The sequence below is a fragment of the Sciurus carolinensis genome, chromosome 10 (assembly GCF_902686445.1).
Source record: "Sciurus carolinensis chromosome 10, mSciCar1.2, whole genome shotgun sequence".
Classification (NCBI taxonomy): domain Eukaryota; kingdom Metazoa; phylum Chordata; class Mammalia; order Rodentia; family Sciuridae; genus Sciurus; species Sciurus carolinensis.
Genome location: NC_062222.1, coordinates 24050316 through 24073713, shown reverse-complemented (window position 1 = coordinate 24073713; position 23398 = coordinate 24050316). Strand labels below are relative to the sequence as shown.

Genomic DNA, 23398 nt, shown 5'->3' with positions numbered 1-23398 from the left:
TCATGTGAGTGGGGATCCTCCTTCAGACTCAGGGTAGGACCAAGAGAGAGAATAAGACTGAGGCCCTCATAGTAGAGTGCACCAGTGGAAGCCCTTTGGTAAGGGTGCAGAGGCGAGGATAACTTCCAGGTCTTTGGCTAGATGGTGGAGCAGTGAACCAGGCAAGGGAGTGTGACTTTGGGGGGTGTAGGGAATGAGATATACACAAGGTGTTTTGTTTTAAACACAAATAGGCATGTAATGAATTTGGACCTGAAACATCTTTACCTCCATTCACCTTTAGTGTGGGGAAGACAGAATATTCTTAGGTAGAAAAATCACATAATATTTACTGTTTTTCAACCTGTAGCTATCGCTAGTTTTTCCAGGAAGTAGAAAAGTCCAGTATTACCCATTTGGGTTCCTATACACTATTTTTAATTTTCAACTTTTAGTTGACTTTTATCCACACGACTTTTTTAACTGCAATTATCTGATAACTATCTCAACCTTTGTAATTTGATTTATTTTCTCACTGTTTTGTAATTGATTTTTGATTAGAAATTCATAGAATAATGTTCTTTAAGTGAAAGCATGTTACATAATTGGTGGATTTTAATGTTCTCAAATTAAGTATTGATTATAGTATAATAGTTCAACATTTTTTATTTGTGCTTTACTATCCATCTGGGACACAGTAGTGAAATTGATAGTTTGTCGTCTCAGAACTTAACTTCTAGCAGTGAATACAGAAAAGTAAGAGGTAATTATAATACTCAGTTTGAACCTTAAATTTCATTATTGAGACTTGTGATATCTAATGTTAACTTATTTAGTAGGGTTATTTTTCAATATCATGAGTTCTATAGAAGGACTTCCTAGTCCCTTATTTTTTAGTAGGAAGGATGGAAGGTAAAAGAGGTGGAGCTAAAGGAATGCTCTTGTACAAAACTGCAGAAATGGCAGGATCCGTGGGTCATAGATTATTTAAAGACTTAAAAGGATTTGAAAAATGTCTCCAGAAGTTTTTTATAATTCTAAAATACACAAATAAAATTTTATGGTTCATGAGTTAATTTTCTGTAAAATGTTTTTTTCTAGTGGTGAGTCTCAACCAGGGGCGATTTTGCCCCCTAGGGATATTTGGTATTGTTTGGAGATTTTTTGGTTGTCGGGAATGGGGAGAGTTAATGCTCCTGGCATCTAGTGGGTAGGGGTCAGGGATACTGCTAAGGGTCTCACAATTCATACAACAGACCTCCACACGAATCATCTGGTCCAAAATGTCCACAGTGCTAAGGCTGAGAAACCAGCTCTGCCACTTAACTGTGTGGTCAGTGCCTCAGTTTCTGTACTTGTATTATTTAGATAGTATTTTCACCAGTCATATAGGGTTGTTTGTAAGGACAAAAGAGTTACTTAATATAAAAAACTTGTAATATCACATTGAATTATATAGTACACAAGAATTATATAAACATAGCCCATCATCCACTCAGGAACTGATATCTATTAGAGCCAATGAAGATCTAAAACCATTGGTCTCCTTGGGCACAGGGACTATGCCTGTCTGTTTATCACCTCAGATTCAGTGGCTGGTCTTAGGCTTAGGATGTAGCAAGCACTTGGTAAATGTTGCTGAATGAATGAATGCCTTAAAATTTTTAGGACCCCTTTAGATCTCCCTCCATTCACTGTTGAGTAATAGAAGCCTCTGGCCTTGGGGAGACTTTTTAGCAGAGATACTACTAGGCGCAGGTGCACGCCAGAGTCCTGGCCAATACTGAAATATAACGAAGAACCCTGGCATTCCTGAGCTGTAATACAGCCTCTCTGATCTGTGGACAAACTCAATTGGGATATATAAGCCTTTGTTTCAGAATTGACATTAAATCATCCTCACCACTAATTATCTTAAGAAAGTCTTAAAAAATAAAAATTATTTTCCTTTGATAATTAACTTGGTAAGTTTATACTTGTTAAAGTTTGTTTACAGTAAGACTGAAATAATAGAATTCAGGATAAAATATGTCAATAATCCCATTTTTAGAAAAATCCAACCCTGTCTGCTGTGCAAGCCATACAGATGCTAGATGTCCTTCATTCTTGTTTATTGCCACCTTCACTCTGTTTCCTTTGTTGTACATTTATTTGCATTTCCGGATTGTTTTTAACAAGGCCATGTATTAGATAGGGGAGGCAACTTCATATGATCAAAAGACTCCAAAAGCACTGGAGTCAGAAGATTGAGTTTCAAGCTCAACTTTGTTCACTATGTCTCTGAGTTCAGGCAAGTCACCCTACCTTGGTAAATTCTGTTTCTCCTTTGACGCCTCATCAATTCCCAGGGTTATTTTAATATTATTTAATATTCAAGTAGGTTAAATATTCATTGCAAACTCTAAAGGCAAATATTAAATTTAGATGCAAAGTAGTTTTAAGTGATTAGTTTCTTATTTTGGCTTCTGGAGAAGTTATAGTCAATATTCTGTTATGTCAGCACCCAAGAAGGTAAGTTTTAATATAATGAGAACTATTGCCTATAATAAGTAGAACATGCATTTGTGGTATACGTAATGCAATTTTAGAATGATTTTTTTAGCATAATAATATTATAACTGACTGACTTTTTGCTGTAAATTTGTTTGTTAGCTATGGAGACCAAAGGCTACCACAGTCTCCCTGAAGGTCTAGATATGGAAAGACGGTGGAGTCAAGTTTCTCAGGCTGTGGAGCGTTCTTCCCTGGGACCCACAGAGAGGACCGATGAGAATAACTACATGGAGATTGTCAACGTAAGCTGTGTTTCCGGTGCTATTCCAAACAGCAGTAATCAAGGAAGCAGCAAAGAAAAACACGAACTACTCCCTTGCCTTCAGCAAGACAATAATCGATCTGGGATTTTAACATCTGATATTAAAACGGAGCTGGAATCTAAGGAGCTTTCAGCCACGGTAGCCGAGTCCATGGGTTTATACATGGATTCCGTAAGAGATGCTGACTATGCCTTTGATCAGCAGAACCAACAAGGCAGCGTGAGTCCAGCAAAGATTTATCAAAATGTGGAGCAGCTGGTGAAATTTTACAAAGAGAATGGCCATCGTCCTTCCACTCTGAGTAGTGTGAGCAGGCCCTTGAGGTCATTTATGTCTGACTCGGGGAGCTCCGTGAATGGTGGGGTCATGCGTGCCATTGTTAAAAGCCCTATCATGTGTCATGACAAGAGCCCCTCTGTTTGCAGCCCTCTGAACATGACATCTTCAGTTTGCAGCCCTGCTGGAATCAACTCCGTGTCCTCCACCACAACCAGCTTTGGCAGTTTCCCAGTGCACAGCCCCATCACCCAAGGAACTCCTCTGACATGCTCCCCTAATGTTGAAAACCGGGGCTCCCGGTCACACAGCCCCGCACATGCTAGCAACGTGGGCTCTCCTCTCTCAAGTCCGTTGAGTAGCATGAAATCCCCAATTTCCAGCCCTCCCAGTCACTGCAGCGTAAAATCTCCAGTCTCCAGTCCTAATAACGCCACTCTGCGCTCCTCTATGTCCAGCCCTGCAAATCTCAATAACTCAAGGTGCTCCGTTTCCAGCCCTTCCAACACCAATAACAGATCCACGCTCTCTAGCCCGACAGCCAGTACTGTGGGATCCATCTGCAGCCCTATAAACAATGCCTTCAGCTACCCTGCTTCTGGCACCTCTGCTGGAGCCGCTGCAACCCAGGATGTGGTTCCCAGTCCAGACACACACGAGAAAGGTGCTCACGAGGTCCCTTTTCCTAAGACTGAGGAAGTCGAGAATGCCATCTCAAATGGTGTGACTGGCCAGCTCAACATTGTCCAGTACATAAAGCCAGAACCAGATGGAGCTTTTAGCAGCTCATGTCTAGGAGGAAATAGCAAAATAAATTCTGAGTCTCCATTCTCAGTTCCAATAAAGCAAGAGTCAGCCAAGCACTCATGTTCAGGCACCTCTTTTAAAGGAAATCCAACAGTCAACCCATTTCCATTTATGGATGGCTCATATTTTTCCTTTATGGATGATAAAGATTATTACTCTCTATCAGGAATTTTAGGACCACCTGTGCCCGGCTTTGATGGTAACTGTGAAGGCAGTGGATTCCCAATGGGGATTAAACAGGAACCAGATGATGGGAGTTATTACCCAGAGGCCAGCATCCCTTCATCTGCCATCGTTGGTGTGAATTCCAGCGGACAGTCCTTCCACTACAGGATTGGTGCTCAAGGTACAATATCTTTATCACGATCGGCTAGAGACCAATCTTTCCAACACCTGAGTTCCTTTCCTCCCGTCAGTACTTTAGTGGAGTCATGGAAATCACACGGTGACCTGTCATCTAGAAGAAGTGATGGATATCCGGTCCTAGAATACATTCCAGAAAATGTGTCAAGGTAAGTTGTTGTTGTTTTCATTTTTTCAAATTCATGCCTCTATATAAAATGTTGAAGGTTAGCTTTATCACATTTGAATTTATTTTTGTGTTTAGAAGGGTCATCTAGTACTCTGTATTGGTTACAGTACTCCCCTTTGCTTTTTGATATAATGGTATAACTTTTTTGATGTAGAGGAATGGAACATTCTTAAAATCTCCTAGAAAATGTGTGTTGACTTTGTAGGAGCATGTGTAGGTGTCCTGCCATTGTCTGTTTTAGGTGTTTGGAAAGCGTTTATTTTCTACTGCCAGTTACTATATTCGCTTTAGAAGACAAGTGTTAGATATATATTTTTTCCCCCTTTAGCTGTTTTCTGGTTCGCTGAAACTGCTTTAAATTACTTTCTTCATGGTCTTAGTCTTTTTAAAAATTTTATGTATCACTTCATTGGTTGTGAAAAATTAAAATGAAACTCCGTTTGTTACCCACAGACTTCTCTACGTCCCACCCTTTTCTAGGTAGGTTAATCATATGAAATTTGTGGTTTTCAATGCAAATAAATCATTTCCTTAACTCTTGAGGGCTTTTTAAAGATTCAACACATCTAAAATTACTAGGTGGACAATCTTGCTCTCTTACTCATATTGGAAGTGAAATATGTCACTGTAGTTTTGAATTGATGTATTTATAAGTCTTCAGAGCTGCAAGACGACATCATTTACTGTAAAAGATCTCTTGGCTCTCTTTGTTGCAGATAGCATGTTGCATATATTTAGAAAAAACAAGGAAGAAGTTTTAGATATGACTGTAAAGGGTGGTTCTGAGTTAGGCAATGAATACTCGTGTTGGACTTTGCTTCAGTACTGTTTTTATTATATGATTGTGATAAATGATCCCTTTGTGGAATATATAAAGAATCGGTTTTCTAGATATAGTTCATTCCTTTGGCAGTGTGGACTGTGTGAATATTTTCCTTTACAAATCTATTTTGTGAAAAGTACGTCCAGCCCATTAATAAGATAGAGTTACCCTGTATTCTTCCATCTTTCTCCTTTATTGTATTTCTTTTTTCCAATCCAAAATCTTTAATTTGTGCATTCTTTTCTCATCATTGACTCAAACTTTGCTCCTCTTACTTTTATGGAAGCAAGCATTCCATAAAGGGTACATTTTTATAGCCCTCCATTGCATGAGCTCTTTAATCAGGGTCTAATTCTGTCTCTTGTATTCCAAACTTTACAGTAAGACCTAAGATAGTTTGATATCAGAATCAAACTCAGCATCTGTTTTGCTACTCATGTTTTGTTTAATATTCAGAGAAGAATATTTTTGCCCACAGTGTGGATATTTTTGTTTAAGTGATGGTTTCATCGAGTTAGTGTGGGGTAGGATATCCTGGTGGCTGAGGGCATCATTTCCCTGGTTGAAATTCCAGTTCTGCCACTCAGTTGCTTGTGTCCCTGTGTATATGTCTTCACTTCTCAGTGATTTAGTTTTCTTACTTGGAATTAAATAGGACTGTCTCACAGGGAGTAAGACAATTTAAATGAGTTAATTTATGGGAAGTTCTTTGACATCTGGTATGTTAGTACACATTATATACATTTTAGCTGTTATTTTAAATAGTTTCATTATCTTTCCATTTCTTTTAGTTTTCATAAAAGGAAGAAAAAGGAAATCACAAAAATCTTTTAAGAAATATTTAAAATATTCAAGTACCGGTTAAAAGAAATGTTTGATAATTTATAAATTAGCTCTGCTATTTTTCTTCAGTGGTTCGGCACCACACATTTATTAATGCACTTCTGCTTGTGCTTTTTTAGTTTCAAAGATCGCTGATTTGCTTAATATTATTTCTCTAATAAATTTTTAGAAGAGAGATACGGTAGCTAAAATTGTTATTTCTTAAGATTGTTGTTTATCCTTTTTTTCCTGTTTTAATTGTAGTTTTCACACTTCACTCATGAAGCCCCTTCTAGGTCCAGTGACCCTAGCTCTAGACAGGAAGATGAGAATCGGTGCCTGGAGGTGTGGTCTGTCTCCTCTAGATGTTCCAGAATTCTTTATTTATTTGCTAATATGGTCCAAGGCTTCATGCTGCTTGCATACATACTGGTTTTGTGCCAGTTAAGATGAATTTTCTAGAACCTTTAATGACCAAGTTTTAAATGTTATTTGAAATCTCTTATAAATTCTTTGCAACCCTTCTGGGTAATACTGTCCAAACCTATTTGTTTTGATCATTTCCAGAATATAGTATCAAGGGTCAGAGGATACATAGATCTTTTTCAGGATTTCTGTCTACGATAGAATCATCAGTTTAACCTCATTCAAACTTCATCATTTGTTCTTTTTTTTTGTATCTTTTAAAATAAAATCCAGCCTTTTGCCTCTACTTGATTTACAATGATGCCATTCCATTTCAGGTAATGTTAAATACATTAGTGTTAAAGGTCATAAAGATCAAGGTAGTGTGTGAATGCTTCTAGGTTTAATGGTATTCTCTATCTTTAGGTTGAACTCTAAACAGTTTTATAATAGATCTCAAGGTGTGTTTTGGTGGCTTCCAGAAAACTCTTCAAGGAAGTTCATGAGGTCAGAAATCAGGCACTGGTAAAGACCCACTCAAAACGGAAGTAAACCAGTGGATTTTCATCTAATAACATATGAAAAACTTGTTGATTTTGTTTCAGATTCTGCATTGCAACTAACCTTTAACTCACAGTCAGTTTTCAATGTAGCATCAAAGACTTCTGTCTACAATGATCCGAAAAGACCATTAAAACATTTTTGTCCTTTTCCAACAACATATGTGCATAAGGCCAGATTTTCTCCTTGTACTTAAAGCAACACATATCACCACACAGTGGATTCAGAAGTAGATTAGGATTCAGCCATGTTCTATTAAGTGAGACAACAGACTTGCAAAAAAGTATAAAATACAAAAGGAAGACTTTGTCACTGAAGTTTGTCATTTGGGGAAATAGCGTAATTTTTCATAAACTTCTGTTTATGTTGAATGACTTATTTTTAAATGAGTTAAAATACTAGTTTTAATTTCTCATTTAATTGGAACTAATTAAATGTTAGTTTTAATTTCTAATGTGGAAGAGTGTCAGTTACTGTAACTATCAGCATAAGCTCTTTGGAATCCTCAGTGCTTAAGAGTAGAAAGGCTTCTGAGACCAGAAGTTGAGACCTACTCCTCTGTTCAGTGCCAGGGGGCCTTTTGGAGGTTAATTGAGAAAGAGGTTGTGACATTATTTGTATTAGCCTTACTGAATATTCTTCTGAGGAAGGAGTGTCCTCTTCAAATGAGAGAAATGACTGTCACCTAGATTAACTTTTCAGGCTGACAGAAATGAGTAATGGCTTTGAGGGTGTGTTGTCTGTATTTCAGTCTTGGGGCATTCTGTGAGAGCAGTGACAAAAGTCATCTGTCTATTAATAATTCCCAGCAAAGGGATCTTCTGAGTGCCAAATTGTAAAGTAAATTATGACAAGACTAAATGTAAAGCCCGGAGGGTGGATACTGGTCCGGGCTGTGTCATGCAGATGGGAGTTCCTTTGTCAGCTCAGCACAAACGAAACTGTGACCCCATGACCTCCCGTGAGTCACAGCTTCTCCCACAGCCTCAGTTTCTTCATTATAAACTTACTTGAACTTGATGCCCTGTACGGTCTTCCAGTAAAAGTAGAGTGTGGCCGAGGAGTTTCCTTTGAAAAATCAAAAGAGAGTATCCCTTAACATGTTGGCTGATCTGGTTTCAGGTGAGATTCCCACGTCTCACCTGGTTGTTTTCAGGTTACCCTGGATAGAAAAATGTCATTGCCATGTGCCATTTTAAAGGGAGAGTGAGGAAGAGTTGACTTGTTATTTTCCTTGAAATACTGAATAATTGTCAGTTATTTTTCTTTTCTTTTTTAATATCAGAACTTTCCTTTTATAAAACCTGACACTTACTATGAATTCTCATTCTTTTTACTTACACAATCCCTCATGGAAACGGGCTATTTCTGTTGACATAATGCTGGCTGTTTATGGCGATAATCAGAGTCACCTTGATAGCATCATAACACAGTGCTAACATTGACTTAGACTTTTGAATATAAAGTTCACTATTTCAAAGGGCATCTTCTGACAGACTTCAAGACAACTACGTTTGTATCTTAATTTGTGCTGAAATTTTTTTTTTAGTTTTTATTAAACAGTGTACAGTTCAGTGAATAGTTATTTTTTTTCAGTTGTCCCTGACAATTTTTTTTTTAAAATCACTTTTTATGATAAACCAAAAGTTCTAAAACTCAAGGAGTTTGTGACAAACTTTGCCCTTTTAATAAACTTTCTGAATAAACCATTGAGATATAAATATCTTTATGTAACGCGAACTGTGGTAAAATGGTAGGTTTTGTGGGAGTGTGCATGTGTGTTTGAGTATTGGTGCTTACTAGGATATATAAAACCATTACAGCATTGCTAGATCATTTGGGAATGAAGACACATAACTTTCTTTTTCTTATTATTTGTCTCAGAATATTTTGATTTTTGAAATTGCTAATGTGTCTAAAATTTCTCCCAGTTAGCACTTTAAATAATATTTTTGAAATGGTTTTCAAATGAGACTTGCTTCTCCTGATAATTCAGGTACTTTCATTCACTGGTGGTTTTTCTGGGAAGAATGGTGATAATTTTATTCAAAAAGAAAAAACCCTTGAGTGTTATAATAGACAAATCATTTTGCTCATGGTTCTGAGTTTCGCTTTTAACATCACAGTATCTTAGGCTTAAATGTCAGTATGTCCACCTTTTATCTTTAAAAATCTTAGTTTATTTAGAGCTATTTACTTCATTCTTAAGAAGGAAGAGTTGAGATAAAAGCCATAGTTTCATTTAGATATAGTCGAATTATTCACCTGGTGGCAGTTTCCATATGAAGGACATGTTGAAACCAGGACCTGGAGATTTATCATTTATATATTTGACGTCTTCTGCAATATTGAAATTCTAGGTGTTAACCTTTTCTGTCCTAAGTGTCACAGTGATAGCAGATGCTGTATTGATCACTGTAATTTCACAGCAACACTCAACTTGGTGTTTGATGTTATTTTTTCCCCCTCCAAACTACTTTTTTCCTGGCTGAAGACTACTGGCTTTAGTTTCATGCTACTCATTTGCTGATAAAATTTCAGGCTGCTTTTAAGTGAATTAGACTTTTCTTTCCTTTGCTAAATTCAAAGAGAAAAATAATTGGCTTCTTGATAATATTTAAATATAGCTGTTAACTTGGATCTCTATGGTGGCATTTCACAATTTATTAGTGATAGCTGAGAAAAAAACGTGTTAAATGGATGTGTCTTCATTTTAAGTTTTAGGGTTTCTGGTTTCAAACTTGTGAGGGTATAGTCTTTGTTTACGGTTTTAAGCAGTTTATTTTTTTCTTTAGTAAAGTAATGGTTAAGTTAAAATATAATTACATATGTACTTGTTACTTAACTGATGCTCTAGAAACCTTGCGATTTATGATTGTGTATATTATGGGCAACACCAAATTTCTATGTTGAAAAGAGGTAGACATTCATTGCTCGTATTTTATACTAGAAATAGAAAAGTTTAAGGAAGGAAACAGGATAAAGAGAAAGTAACTTAAATAAAAAGCTCCTTAGGGAGAGAATGTAAGATAGTAACTGATCATCTGGATTCATAACTTTGGCTATGACATCGTTGGTATGTAACATCACTGTACGTATTAGGGGTTGTTAAGACAAATAGACAAAAAAATCGCAATGTTGGACAGAATGAAATGTAGTTTGCAAAGGGTGAAGTGAACTTGGGAAACAAGTCCACTTGTTCTGACAAGGAGAGATTAGACGGGCAAGTCTTGGAAGATGGAGGGGGAGTGGTCAGAGTTGATGTTTAAATGTGCCAGGGAGTGGGCCCTCCCTGGTGGAGGGAGCTAGGTGAGCAAAATCCTGGAGATGTGCACGAAGTGTGGGTTGTGACCCAGTTGTGTGACTGGCTGTGAGATGGTGGTTGGGGAGAAGGAAGCTAGAACTAGAAAGGAGTTGAACTTGAAAGTGACACCAAGAGATTTTTACTTAATTTGATAGGTGGTGAGGCGCTCTTTGAATGTTGGGGTGGGAAAGTGGCATGAGCGGCGGTGCCCTGGAGCCCTTAACTGGGCACAGGCTCTCATGGTTTGGAGCACACGGAGCCTTGCTAAGAAATGATCCCAGCTGTGCAGGAGGGTGGGGAACTAGGCTCTTGGGAACAAGAATGCCAGGGGTAATGGAAAGAATGGGACAGATTTGAGGAATTACAGAAGAAACTTTTGTAGAAGTTATTTTTGTCTAAAAATTTTACAAGTTCTCACAAAAAGCAACTGGAAGTCCATTACAAAGAACTCCTAAAATAAGGACACTCTTATGTAACCACAAAACAACCATCAAAACCAAGAAATTGTTTCTTATAAGTTACTGACGTCTATTCTTTACATCCCATCGTGGTTTTGCTGCGTGTCCTAATATTTTTTACAGAATCAGAATCCAATTCAGAATTGTGTGTTGTGCCTAGTTGTCCTGTCTCTTTAGTCTGTTTCACTCTCTGGGACGGTTCCTCAGTGTTTTCTAGTTTTCATGACTAGTTTTTTTTTTTTTTTTTTTCATCAAAGTCTGCATATTAATGGCATGCCATGTAATATTTTGACACATTAATTGAGTTATCAGTTCAGACATTACTAACATGTATCACTTGTTTATAGCAAAATTATTCAAAATTCTTTCAGTTAGCTTTTTGAGGTATGTAGTTGCTGTTTATAGTCATCTGACTATGCAGTAGCACACTCGAACTTCTTACTCAGATAATCTATCTGCAGTGTAGTACCCATCGCTATCCTTAGCTTCTGGTAACCTCCACTCTAATCTCAGCTTCTGTGAGATTCATTCTTTTAGATTCCACATATGAGTGAGATCATGTGATAGTTGCTCTTCTGTGCCTGGCTTATTTCACTTAACACAGTGATCTCTGGTTCCCTCCATGGTGTCTCAGATGACAGAATTTCATGCTTTTTACAGTTGAATAGTATTCCATTGGGCCTGTTTCCATTGTGCACATTTTCTTTATCCATTCAACAGTTCAAAGACACTTAGGCTGTGTCTAAAGACACTTGGCTTTTGCAAACAGTGCTATAGTAAACCCAGAGTATAGTTGTCTCTTGGACATCCTGATTTCATTTCCTTTGAATATATATACCTAGGAGTGGAATTGCTGGATCATATGGCAGTTCTTTATTTTTTTTTCGGTACCAGGGATTGAACTCAGGGGCGCTCAACCATGGAGCCACATCCCAACCCTCCACCCCGCTTTTTCTGTATTTTCTTTAGAGACAGGGTCTCACTGAGTTGCTTAGGGCCTCTCTAAGTTACTGAGGCTGGCTTTGAACTCATGATCCTCCTGCCTTAGCCTCCTGAACCACTGTGATTACAGGTGTGTGCCACTGCTCCCAGCTCCATTTTTAATTTTTTGAGAGAGCTGTGTACTACTTTATGTAGTAGATGTACTAATTTACTGTCTCAGCAGCAGTATGCAAGAGTTCCCTCTTCTCCACGTCCTCACCAGCACTTGTTCATATTCGTCTTTTCAATAATAGACATTCTTACTATGAAGTGACACCTCTTTTTGGTTTTGATTTGCATATCTCTGATTGGTGATGTTGAATATTCTTTCATATATTGGTCATTTGTATTTCTTGTTTCAACAAGTGTCTATTCAGATCTATTGCCAATTTTGTAATCAGGTGGGTTTTTTTTTTTTTTTTTTTTTTTTTTCAAACTCTTGAGCTTTTGGAGTGCCTTCTGTGTTGTGGATTTTAACCCCTTAATAGATGTGTAGCCTGCAATATTTTCTCCCATAGTAGTTTGTCTCTTCACTCTGAGGATTATTTCCTTTGCTGGACATAAAACCCTTATTTATTTGCTTTTGTTCTTGTGCTTTTGAAAAAAAAAATTCCTTTCTCATTCCAGTGTCCTGAATGAAGCATTTCTCTCATGTATTCTTCTCATAGTTTTATTATATCAGGTCTTACACTTAAGTCTTTAGTCCATTTTGACTTGATTTGTGTCACTGGGAGGAGATTGGGTCTAGTCTTATTCTCCCGCCCTATCCTTTTGAAGATTAAAAGCCAGTTATTTTGTAGAAGGTCCCTCCGTTGGGCTTATGGTCTGCTTCCCCGTGGTTCCATTCAGTGGTGCCCCTGTGGCCTGTCACAGGAGCAGTGCTCCATTCTTCTTGAATCCTCAGGTACCTGAGATTTCCATTTGTGCCATTTCTGTCCACTCCAACCACCCTGTTGAGGTGCCGTTTGTCACAGTTCTCCAGGCGAAAGTTACTCTTCTCCTTTTCCAATTAGAAGACATTGGGTGGAGATATACTGTGAAACTGTATAAACACCCCATGCTTCATCAGACTTGGCTCTTCTGTTGATTTCCACCTGCATCATTGTTTCTTGTTTTATGCATGGGGTTATAGCCTGTTCCTGCCCTTTATTTTCCATGTTCAGGCTGTTCCTGATTAAGCCAAGGGGAGCACATTCAAGCTGGTTTCTGTGTCCTTTTGCCTTGATTTCGTTGTTCTTTGGCCACTTCCTTGTTATCTTGCTTTGGGCTCGTCTTGCACTTTTCCTGACCTAGTCCTGGAGTCCAGCGTTTATTCAGGGAGTGCCTCTCCTCTGCAGATGCTGTCCTCTGGTCACAGTCCTACGCCACACTCTGATTCATGGAGCCACACACACCAGATGTCCAGTCCCCCCACCTTTTTTCTCTCCCTGTGCCGGACTGTCTTTGCCCTGCTTGGGTTCTGACGCCTTGCATGAGACCACATCAACGCCTGCCTGTCTCTCCCCATGGGATGTCAGAGCCACTCTGGGGCTTGATACTTCACTGTAGGCCACCATAGCTGCCCGCTCTCACTCCCCCATCTTAAGAAATAACTTTAGGACCAACTCGTTAAGGAAGGGGAAGGGGAAAGCATGTGGAAACTCAGCATCAACTTCACGTCATAGATAATGGTGAGCAGTTAGGTCTCTATTTCTAGAGACCTCAAGAATAGTTTTGCAGAGGAAGTGATGGTGTCTTGGTTGCGAGAGTTTGAAGTACCAGAGCTACTTCTGATTGATTGGAAGCATTATGTGTATGGGAGGCAGTGTTGGTCTGGAGGTGTGGGACGCCTCCTCTTGGCAGTAGCAATTCAGGGGATTGGTATGGACGCGTTTAGCTAGGAACTTGGAGGAGTGGAAGGAACCCCATTAAGAAGACGAGGCACACATCCCAATAAAGGAGATGGAGAATTGTTTAGAGAATCAAGATAGCACTGAGTCATGGAGGCCTAAGTGAAGAATCATGTAATCTTAGGATTTCCAAAGTAGAAGGGCTCTGAGGCCATTTACAAATTCAACTCGCTGTGGGCACTGATCCTGAAATTAAAGCCCAGAGAAATTACATGCTTTTTCCAGTATCATACAAAGTAGTAACGACAGAGTAGAATCTTTCCATTTTGTCTTTCTGTTACATTATCCTTCCGGTAGCATGTGGTGGTACACAACCTGATGACAGGGTTGGGATGACCAGGAATAAGATGTAAGGGGTGCTGGTGATTTTCAAGGGGACTTCTTGTTTTGACAATAAAGAGAAAGGGTTGGAGGGAAGAAATGCTAGCACATAGACACAGCAGGATCAGAGTCAGGATTTGGTTCAAAACGTAACACATGAAGAGGGCAATGGACTTGTGCTGACATTGAGGTTGTAAACGTGGGAAGGAAGAGAGAATTGATGGGGACAGTGTCCTGGGAAAGTGGGAACAGGAAGGAGATTGCAGTGGCCTCAGTCAGGTGTGTAAACGCGATTGAACCTGTGGATTTGGGCCGTTGCTGGCAGCTGTATCACCCTCTTAGAGATATGGCAACTGAGACGGAGATCCTATTCGTGATTGACCTAAGGCCACACAACTAAGGTGAATTAAGAACAGATCTTTGAGGCAGAGAAGAAAGCCAAATGTCCTGAAAAAATAGCCTGATAAATCTTTTAAAAACATAAATCAGATTATGTGGCTGATATAAAGCCCTCTGGTGGATTCTCATTGCGAGCAGCATAAAGTAATTTAGGGTCTGTAAGACTCTAAATTTTCAGGCCCCTGACGACTGTATTTAGTATGTTTCCGGTGCTCATTCTCCTCACTGACCTTGCTGTGGCTCTGAGGAGCCACTCTCCCTGGTTTCTGTTGGCGTCTGTACTGACTGGCCCCTCTGCAGAGGAATTTCTTCCTCCAGGTTTGGTTTCTGCCCCTTTCCGTCCTGTAGGATTGGCTCAGGTGTCATCCACGCAGCGAGGCCTTCCCTGACTGTCTTAGGTGAAGTGCTGACTTCTAATGCACCGTCCTCTGTTTATGTTCATGGGGTGTGTGCCCATCGAATGCCCTGCGTTTACTTGATTTCCTCCAGGTAGCATGTAACCCTTATGGGAGCAGGACCCTGTCTAGCTGATTTTCCAGAACATTTGCCGGACCTGAAAGTGCATCTGGTACGTTGTGAACGTTCATATTCACTGATGAATGAAGGGATGAGTCAGATAGCAGAGGGACTTGGTCTGGGTTTGTGTCTAGCAAGACCAGATGAGTACTGGTGATTACATAATACTACCAAAACTATCATGAAATAACAGCAGGTTCTGCTGAGCTCAGCAAAAATTTGCTGTGACCTCTAACAGCAGTTTTGAGATTTTCATAAAATAATCAAAAGTACTGTTCTTTTTTGCATCTCAGCATGATAAAGTAAATTGGTAATGTGTATTCTAAGCTAATTAGGAACCTCTATTCCTAATCTTTATTTTGGGGTTATTTGATTTTAATTCATAAGCAGTAAAATTTACACTTTATTATACGTTTCTGCATGTTTTGCCAAATGCATGATCTTGTCAGCATCACCCAACCAAGATTCCCTATGTGGCAGCTTCTTCTCCAGCCCTCCCTCACCCCAAGACTTAGTGACTACTATATGTGCCCCATCATCTCTATGATTTTGTATTTTCCAGATTGTTTTGTAAATGGAACAATATTTTATGTAGCTTTTTGATTCCAACCTCTTTCATTTCACATAATGCACTTGAGATCTATCTGCGTTGCTGTATCAGAGGATCGTTTCCTTGTATCGCTGAGTAGCATTCTGTTTGTGGCTCTGCCACCTGTGTTCTTCTGTTTACCTGTGGTTGATGGACATTTAGGTTGTTTCCAGTTTTGGCAATCACAAATCCGCTGTCCAGGTTCGCTCTGCATGAACATGTGCTTTAACTTCTTCTGCAGTAGATAGAGGAAGTAGAATCCGATCATTTGGTAGGTGAACTACCAGATTGTTTTCCAAAGTAATGGAAATATTTTACATTTCAACAGGGCATGTGTGAAAGTTTGTCTGTTAAATCCTCCCCTAGTACTTCATAGAATCAGTCTTTTTAAAAAAAAATTTTTTAGATGTTGATAGACCTTTATTTTATTCATTTATTTATATGTGGTGCTGAGAAGTGAACCCAGTGCCTCACACATGCTAGGCAAGTGCTCTACCACTGAACCACAACCCCAGCCTGTCAATCTTTTTATACTAGATGATATTGTAGTTGTATAGTGAATCTCATTGTGGGTTAAGCTGGCATTTCCCTGATGCCTAAATGGTACTGAACATCTTTTTGACATGCTTGTTTGCCATCCTATGCCTTCTTTATATGCTTGTTAACTCTTTTGGACCTTTTTATTAGGTTGCTTTCTCCTTTTCATGTTTGTTTGTTTTAATTTTTTATTTTTTGGTACCAGGGATTGAACCCAGGGTTGCTAACTGCTGAGCAACACCCCAACCTTCTTTTACATTTTATTCAGAGAGGGGGTCTCACTGAGTTGCTAAGTGCCTCACTAAGTTCCTGAGGCTGACTTTGAACTTGCTGGCCTCCTGCCTCAACCTCCTGGGATTATGGGTGTGCACCACTGCCCCTGACTTATTAGTATATTTTAATGTGAACTTTTAGATAGAAAAATTAGAACTAAGAGAAAGATAGCTATTTAAAATTTGTATATACAGGAAAAAATGGAGTTTTCAAATTCTTCGCTCAGTGTTGTGTGCTGTGTGTGGGTGAACAAACCCAGCTCTATGCAGACCCCCTGTCCTGCTCCAGTTGAGGAAGGTGACTCCCATGAGCTCGCCCAGCACTCTCCTGTGTGTTAGGTAAGAACTGTTACTAGAGGCGAGAGTAGGAAGGGTTCTCCATGGGCTGGAATATGCAAGAGAGCTTCAAATAGAAGCTGCCAGGAATTCAGCCAACATCTGAGGACTGGTGAATTTGATGTGCAGTGGGGAGGGGGTGTGGGGGTCCATGACAGCACAAGGCAAGGTGTAGATGGGTCACAGGAGGCCTGCTTAGAGGGGTTCTGTGGTGACTGGGAAAGTTAGATTATTGGAATCTGTGCATGCTGAAACCAGGTGTTGGGCACTTCCAACATGGCAATGTGTAGCACTTTTTAAAAAATATTTTTTAATTGTCATCAGATATTTATTTATTTATTTATTCACTTATTTACTTATTTATTTATTTAATGTGATGCCGAGGATCAAACGCAGTGCGTCACACACGCCAGGCAAGTGCTCTACCACTGAGCCACAACCCCAGCCCATTATGTAGACCTTTTCAAAACCTAGAAGGGCATAAAAGGGTAGAGTGGGTTACCTGGTAAGGGAGATGGGAAACACAGTCGAGAGGCCATCAGTATTGATGATTCAGGCAGAGTAAGGACCCGTGTTGCATGGTGGGCAAGGATCAATAGGGGAGGTGATTAGTGTAGAGGAAGGAATCCCTAAATGCCCGACCTACTTCTTTCCCACTGCTCTGCAAAGAGTAGGTGACCAAGGATCACAGGAAGAGAAACCAGAGGTGTACAGGGACAGGGAGTATTATGACACCAATGTATAAAGAGCTAAATAGATCTGTTGTTCAGATGAAGGGAAAATTTGATCATTTCAATATCAAAACAGAAGACTTTTTAAAAATTAGACAACAGAAAAAATAATACCCCCAGGAAATGGAAACAGGAAGAGACAGCTACTGGTTCGGCCAAGATGGAAAACAGAGTCGTGGAAGTTTATGTCAGTGAATTGGGAATGGCGGCCTGTGGAGTTCTGGTGTGCGCACCGGGATAGGAAGTAACGAAGTCTCGGCCTCTGGGAGTCTCTTGGTTGTGTCCTCGCAGCACTGGGTTTGGACCCACAGTGCTCTGTCCAAAAGGGAAGTCCTGCTTACTTTCCTCCGTCAGGTGGTGGAGGTTGTATTTACCTTAAAAAAAAAAAAAAAAAAAATTACTTTTCTGATACGTTTGAGGAGAGATGCCAGGTGCAGAGTCTGGGAGGGCGGAACTGGAATGGAGCAGGTTTTCTGGATGCTCACTGAGTCTGAATGCACGTTTCTATTTAGAGAGGAAACTGAGGTAGGACTGAAGAATTTATGCTCATGTGATACAGAATATTTTTCCTCCTTAATTACTGTCCTTTTCATACCCAGTGGAGATAAGTGTACATATGAGTTTTTTTTCCCTTTGAGACTTAAAGAAGTATTTTGAGTTTTCTGTGTAGGGTAAAAATATAATTTTGTTGACACAGACCCTACATTTTGGTATTCAGGTGAAATAGCATTTTTTCCCCCTCCTACATACTGTTTCCTGGGTAAGTGAAAAGATTGACAGATGCCAGGGTGGGGAATGGGGGAGTTGTAAACACAGCAGCCTTTCATTGTGAAAACCTAAGGCTGATAGCTCCTTCATTTTATGACATCTGAAGCATTCAGACCCATGAGTCCCCCCTGCTTTTGAGCTAATGTTCATTTAAATAGCAAGAGGATATGTATAAGAGTTTTTGAAGGATGGATTTGTTGCAGATTCCTGAGAGTAGAAATAAAGAAGAATAATCTGACTGTGAACAAGGCCTAGCGTCCATGATTTCATAACACTGAAATATGCCTTCTTAAAAATTTAATTCTTGCCAAATTTATTCAAGCAGGAATAAGCAAATTCTAGTTTTCTGAGGGTCTTAAGGGAGGTAGACATAAAACAAGTGTAAAAAAATTAATAGGGAACAATGACTAGATTTCTATGACTGTCAGAGTCACTCACAGTCTTCCAGAGATAAAACTGATCCTGAGCATGCCAACCCAGAGTTATTTCAAGACTACAAATTAATGAAGAATGATAAAAGTTTTCTTGTTATTCTATTCTTAGTATGTTGTGATGCTTTTAATATTTCAGTTGCTTGACTTTAAACGGGAGGTGCCCTTTCCTGGGCTTTGCCCAAGAGAAGAGACTATTTTCAGACTGAAAACCTGGAGATTTTAAAAAGAAGAATGCATAGCTACATTTGACTAACTATATGAAATACCAATTATATATACGTACATACACACACACACACACACAAACATACAAATATATACTTGTTTTTTTTTTTTTGTATTGGAGATTGAACCCAGGGGTGCTTAACCACTGAGCCATACCCCCAGCCCTTTTTATTTTTTGTTTGGAGACAGGGTCTTGCTAAGCTGCTTGGGGCCTAAATGACTAAGGCTGGCCTCGGACTTATAATCCTCCTGCCTTGGCCTCCTGAACTGCTGGGGTTATAAGCATGCGCCACCAAACCTGGCTGAAATACCAATTCTGTTTACTAAATTTCCAAAATCTGTGATAGAGAACAATAAAGAGCATTTAAAAGCACTCCAGACAGCTATGGAGATAGTTGGTGGTGATGCTTATACAGCAACATTAAGTGTACTTGCTGCCATTTCAAAAGAGTTAAAATGGGCTGGGGAGATAGCTCAGTCGGTAGAGTGCTTGCCTTGCAAGCACAAGGCTCTGGGTTCGATCCCCAATACTGCAAAAAAAAAAAAAAAAAAAAAAAAAAAATCAAAAGAGTTAAAATGGTATTTTTAATGCGTTTTTATCATAATAAAAACTAGCACTTAATTAAAAAAATTGGGATGAAATTTGCACAGTAAAAGACAGCAAGGTGCCCTGCAAGTCAGTGTGTGAGCACATCTACAAAGAGACGAGGCTGGGACTTACCTCTAAGTGCAGTGTTACACATGTGCTCTACTTGTTAAACACTTGGACTAAGTTCAAGCTTAGTCCTAGGTGGGTGTTTACAGCAAAGAACCAGTTTCCTCATCCTTTAGGAACTCTCACTCTAGGTACATTCAAGATCCCACAACAGAGTAGATCATGGTATGTATTATTCAGGAGGTAGCAAATAGTGTCTTGAGCACATGGAGGGGGCACACTTGGAAATGAAGTATTAATTTCATTAGTAAAATTATAAGGTCACAAGCAAAATTAATGTGATTAGTCAGACCCCTTGGTGTGCAAATAGCAGAGGAGCCATCTCTTACTAGCTTACACAGGACAGTCTGTAGGCGCACGATATGGGAGGAGTTCAAGGGGTAAACCTCAGGCTTGGCTAGATCCCAGGTTTCAAAAGGACTTCTTGTAGATTTGTTTGTCTCTCTGTTGGAACTTTTCCCTTTGCATTCAGCTTGACTGTGGAGGACTATGGTCACTAGTACTCTTTGCTTACATTTCCCTTCATTTCTGGTCCTGGTAAAAGGAACACCTCTCTCCTGCTAGATTCCGATTCCTTGGACTCGCTCACGTGTCTGCCTTTGAGCAGAGATGGTGTGTGTGTGCATGCACCTGTGTGTACACACATGCGTGGGGGTGCTTGTTCTCACTCAGCCCCGTGACTGAGGAGCACAGTCGGATGGTTCTCCAGAGAGTCTGGGGAAACCCGCAGTGCCCTCTGCATCCGTAATTTAACAACCAATCCTGCAGTCAGCTACTTGTTGTTCCTTGTCTAGTCATCTCTTTTCTGTTGCTAATACCACAGACAAAATTATAAAGAAAAGAGGTTTATTTTGGCTCATGGTTCTGGAGGTGCATGGTCATATTGCCACACCTGGTGGTGATCTTGCTGGCAGAGTCCTGAGGAAGCACAGGACAACACACGGCAAGAGATAAGGTGCGCTCGTGTCTGTGTCTCTTCTAATCTCTCCACCTCCTCTTATAAAGCCACCAGCATTCAGTCTGGGAGCTCCACCCTAATGACCTTATACAGGCCCAGTCACCTCCAAAGGCCCCACCTCTGCAAACCCTTGTCACATTGTTGTTCCCCCCCATAAGAGCTCAAAGGGTCATTAACTTCTAATACATGACCCTCTGGAGGATACACTCTCTAACAACTTATTTAAACAGAAAACCTAACGGCTTATTTAAGTAGAAAAGTTAACCACGTTGCTTAATTCTGTACGTATTACTATGAATAAAACTTTACTATTATCGAAGTGAAATAACTAGTAATATTGCAGTCTTAGGAGAACAAAAAAATCAATGATTAGAAAAGGCCATTGAAACATTTTTTTTTTTTTTTTTTTTGGTACCAGGGATTGAACTCAGGGGCACTTGACCACTGAGCCACATCCCCATCCCTATTTAAATTTTATTTAGAGACAGGGTCTCACTGAGTTCCTGAGGCTGGCTTTGAACTTGCGATCCTCCTGCCTCAGCCTCCTGAGCTGCTGGGAGGTGCACCACTGCACCTACCTGCAACGTCTGTTTTTATAGGGAGCGATCATTTGATAATCTTCCATGGAATACATGTACAGGTGCTTTAATGATGAGAAAATTTGGTACTGACCAGAATGTGCTCCAGAAAGAGTACGCTGTAGATTTATCCTCATTCTCCTGACACACAGAGGATGTCGGCATTAACGTAACTGTAAGGCCCTTGAATGGGTCCCGTGAACACACCAGCCATCCAGAGCTCATTTTCCTGCTCTGCCTAGGAGTGCCTGTCAAGTCTCTTGCATCACATTCTCCTTGGCCTGTTCATGGAGCACCTGTGTCATTCTTGCTACCAGTGAGCTTATTCGAGTATGGGTGCATTATTAACCAGATGAGCTGATACCTGCTCACCCATACTTACATTTACAATTTTGCATATGGCTTCAGAAGATGCATGGGCCACTTCCTCCACCAAATACCTCATTACTCCATGAACTCCAGGCTCAGATCTACTCCCAGTCGTTGTTAAAATGTAACTGCACAGCAGGAAGAGGACCGCAGTGATCAGCTGCCAACAAAGCGTTTATCCTTGAGAATGCACTTTGCATTGTTTGTCCAGCAGCAGGGCCGGGTTATACATCTGTTCACAGCTTCGCTTGTGTGGTCGATATTTATGCAGGATGACTCTCTGGGCAAAAGAATCTCATGAACTAGTGAAGATTGAGAGGCCTGTGTGAACACATTGTTTGAAAGAGATGAGTTCCCAGAAGCTGGTCGATGTTGGCAGGTGGTGAGGTGGGCTCCCTGGGGTGGACAAGGACGTGTGTGGTCAGGAGGAAGGGTGCTGGCATGGTGGACACGCGTGAGAAGTGAACACCCGGGAAGCTGGAGGGAGGTGGGAAGGCCACCGTTGCCTTCACACTTCCACTGGCTTGCGACATGACCTTGAGCATATTACTTGACCTAAAAACTAATTTCCATGTCTGCAAAATAGTGACAGCAATAGTTCTTAGCTACTGAGATATGGGAAAATTTTCCAAGGTAATTGATGTAAAGAGCTGGAGAGTGCTCCATAAAAATCAGAGTTCTTATTACTGATTGCTATTATTAATTTCAGTTAGAATTGAAATACAGGAAGAACAGATAATTACAGTGGAGCCTGATGCAGTGGTGCATGCCTATAATCCCAACAGCTCAGGAGGCCGAGGCAGGAGGATCGTGAGTTCAAAGCCAACCTCAGCAACTTAGCGAGGCCCTAAGCAGTTTAGTGAGATCCTGCCTCAAAACTTGAAAAAAGGACTGGGGATGTGATTCAGTGGTAAAGCACCCCTAGGTTCAATCCTGGTACCCCCCAAAAAACAAAATAAAATACCCATATGAGAATATGACCTAAAAGATTCATGGTGAAAAGAATCAGCAGTGTAGTTTTAATAAATCCAACCACCCTTGCTAGGTAATCTAGAGTCTATTCTTTGAATTCCAAAAAATAGAGATTTTCGTGAAGATGGCTTAGATTAGTGATTTCTCAACTCTTTTTTTAGAGCAACACAGAGGAAGATTAATATTCACGTATGGTGCCTACTTGGCGGCAGGTCTGATTTTGCAGCGTGGTGTGGGCATGGATGTGTAGGCAGGCGAGCAGATAGAACCATAAGCTTTCTGTTTTTGTAATATTCACAAAAATCAATCTCGGCATAAACATGACTCAGTAAGAATCGCTTATTATAGGCTATTGCATAGATAAGACCGGCAGCACGGTAATGTCCCACGATGATTTTAACATCCACCTCTTCTCCCACTGGGGAAGGGCTTCGAACTGCAAACATGAGTGGCCTTATCATAGGAGGGACCATTAGCCTGTTCCGTGTTCCTGTATTAAAAGTCAGTCATCCATAAACATCAGTCTTATTGTTAACAAATTATGTGGCACACAACTTATAACTGCTCTGTAACTCTGATTGTAAGGACCTCTGGGCTTAGAGGAGAGTCTGAGAAGTCAATAAAAATCAACATCCCTCTCTCTCCTCCTCAGTTAAAATCACTGAAGGTGTGATGCTGCCCCAGTGTATGAACTGGTAAGCAGATGATAGCAAAACACGTTCTATGAAATGTTCTATGAAAAAGGGAAAAGAAATAGGGATTTGGATCAGCTATGAAAAATCTGCTGACTTAGTATTATTGTTCAACACTGGGCTGGAATTCCTGTTGGGAAGGCCCGTGAGAGCTTTTACCATGTGGGTTTTTAAAGGGAAGAATAATTTTCACGTTGGAGATGCTCTCGATGTGGCTGTAACCAGAATAGAAGTGTCTTAGATTATGACTTTTTCTGAAATTGAGTAATTTTGTTGTAATAAGTCAGCATATGTTGGTGTCTAGTCTAAAAGCGACACCAAGATAAAAACATG

The 23398-nt window shown here is 40.0% G+C and overlaps 1 protein-coding gene across 3 annotated transcripts in view; it reads left to right on the top strand.

Moving 5' to 3' along the window:
- The window catches only part of LOC124995063 (mineralocorticoid receptor), a 270857-nt gene that overhangs the window by 5282 nt on the left and 242177 nt on the right, over positions 1–23398 (top strand). For all 3 annotated transcript variants that reach the window (XM_047567502.1, XM_047567501.1, XM_047567503.1), the window contains exon 2: positions 2632–4390. In XM_047567502.1, coding sequence (XP_047423458.1) covers positions 2634–4390 — 1757 coding nt within the window. In that variant the 5' untranslated portion in view covers positions 2632–2633. The remainder of the gene's footprint in view (positions 1–2631; positions 4391–23398) is intronic.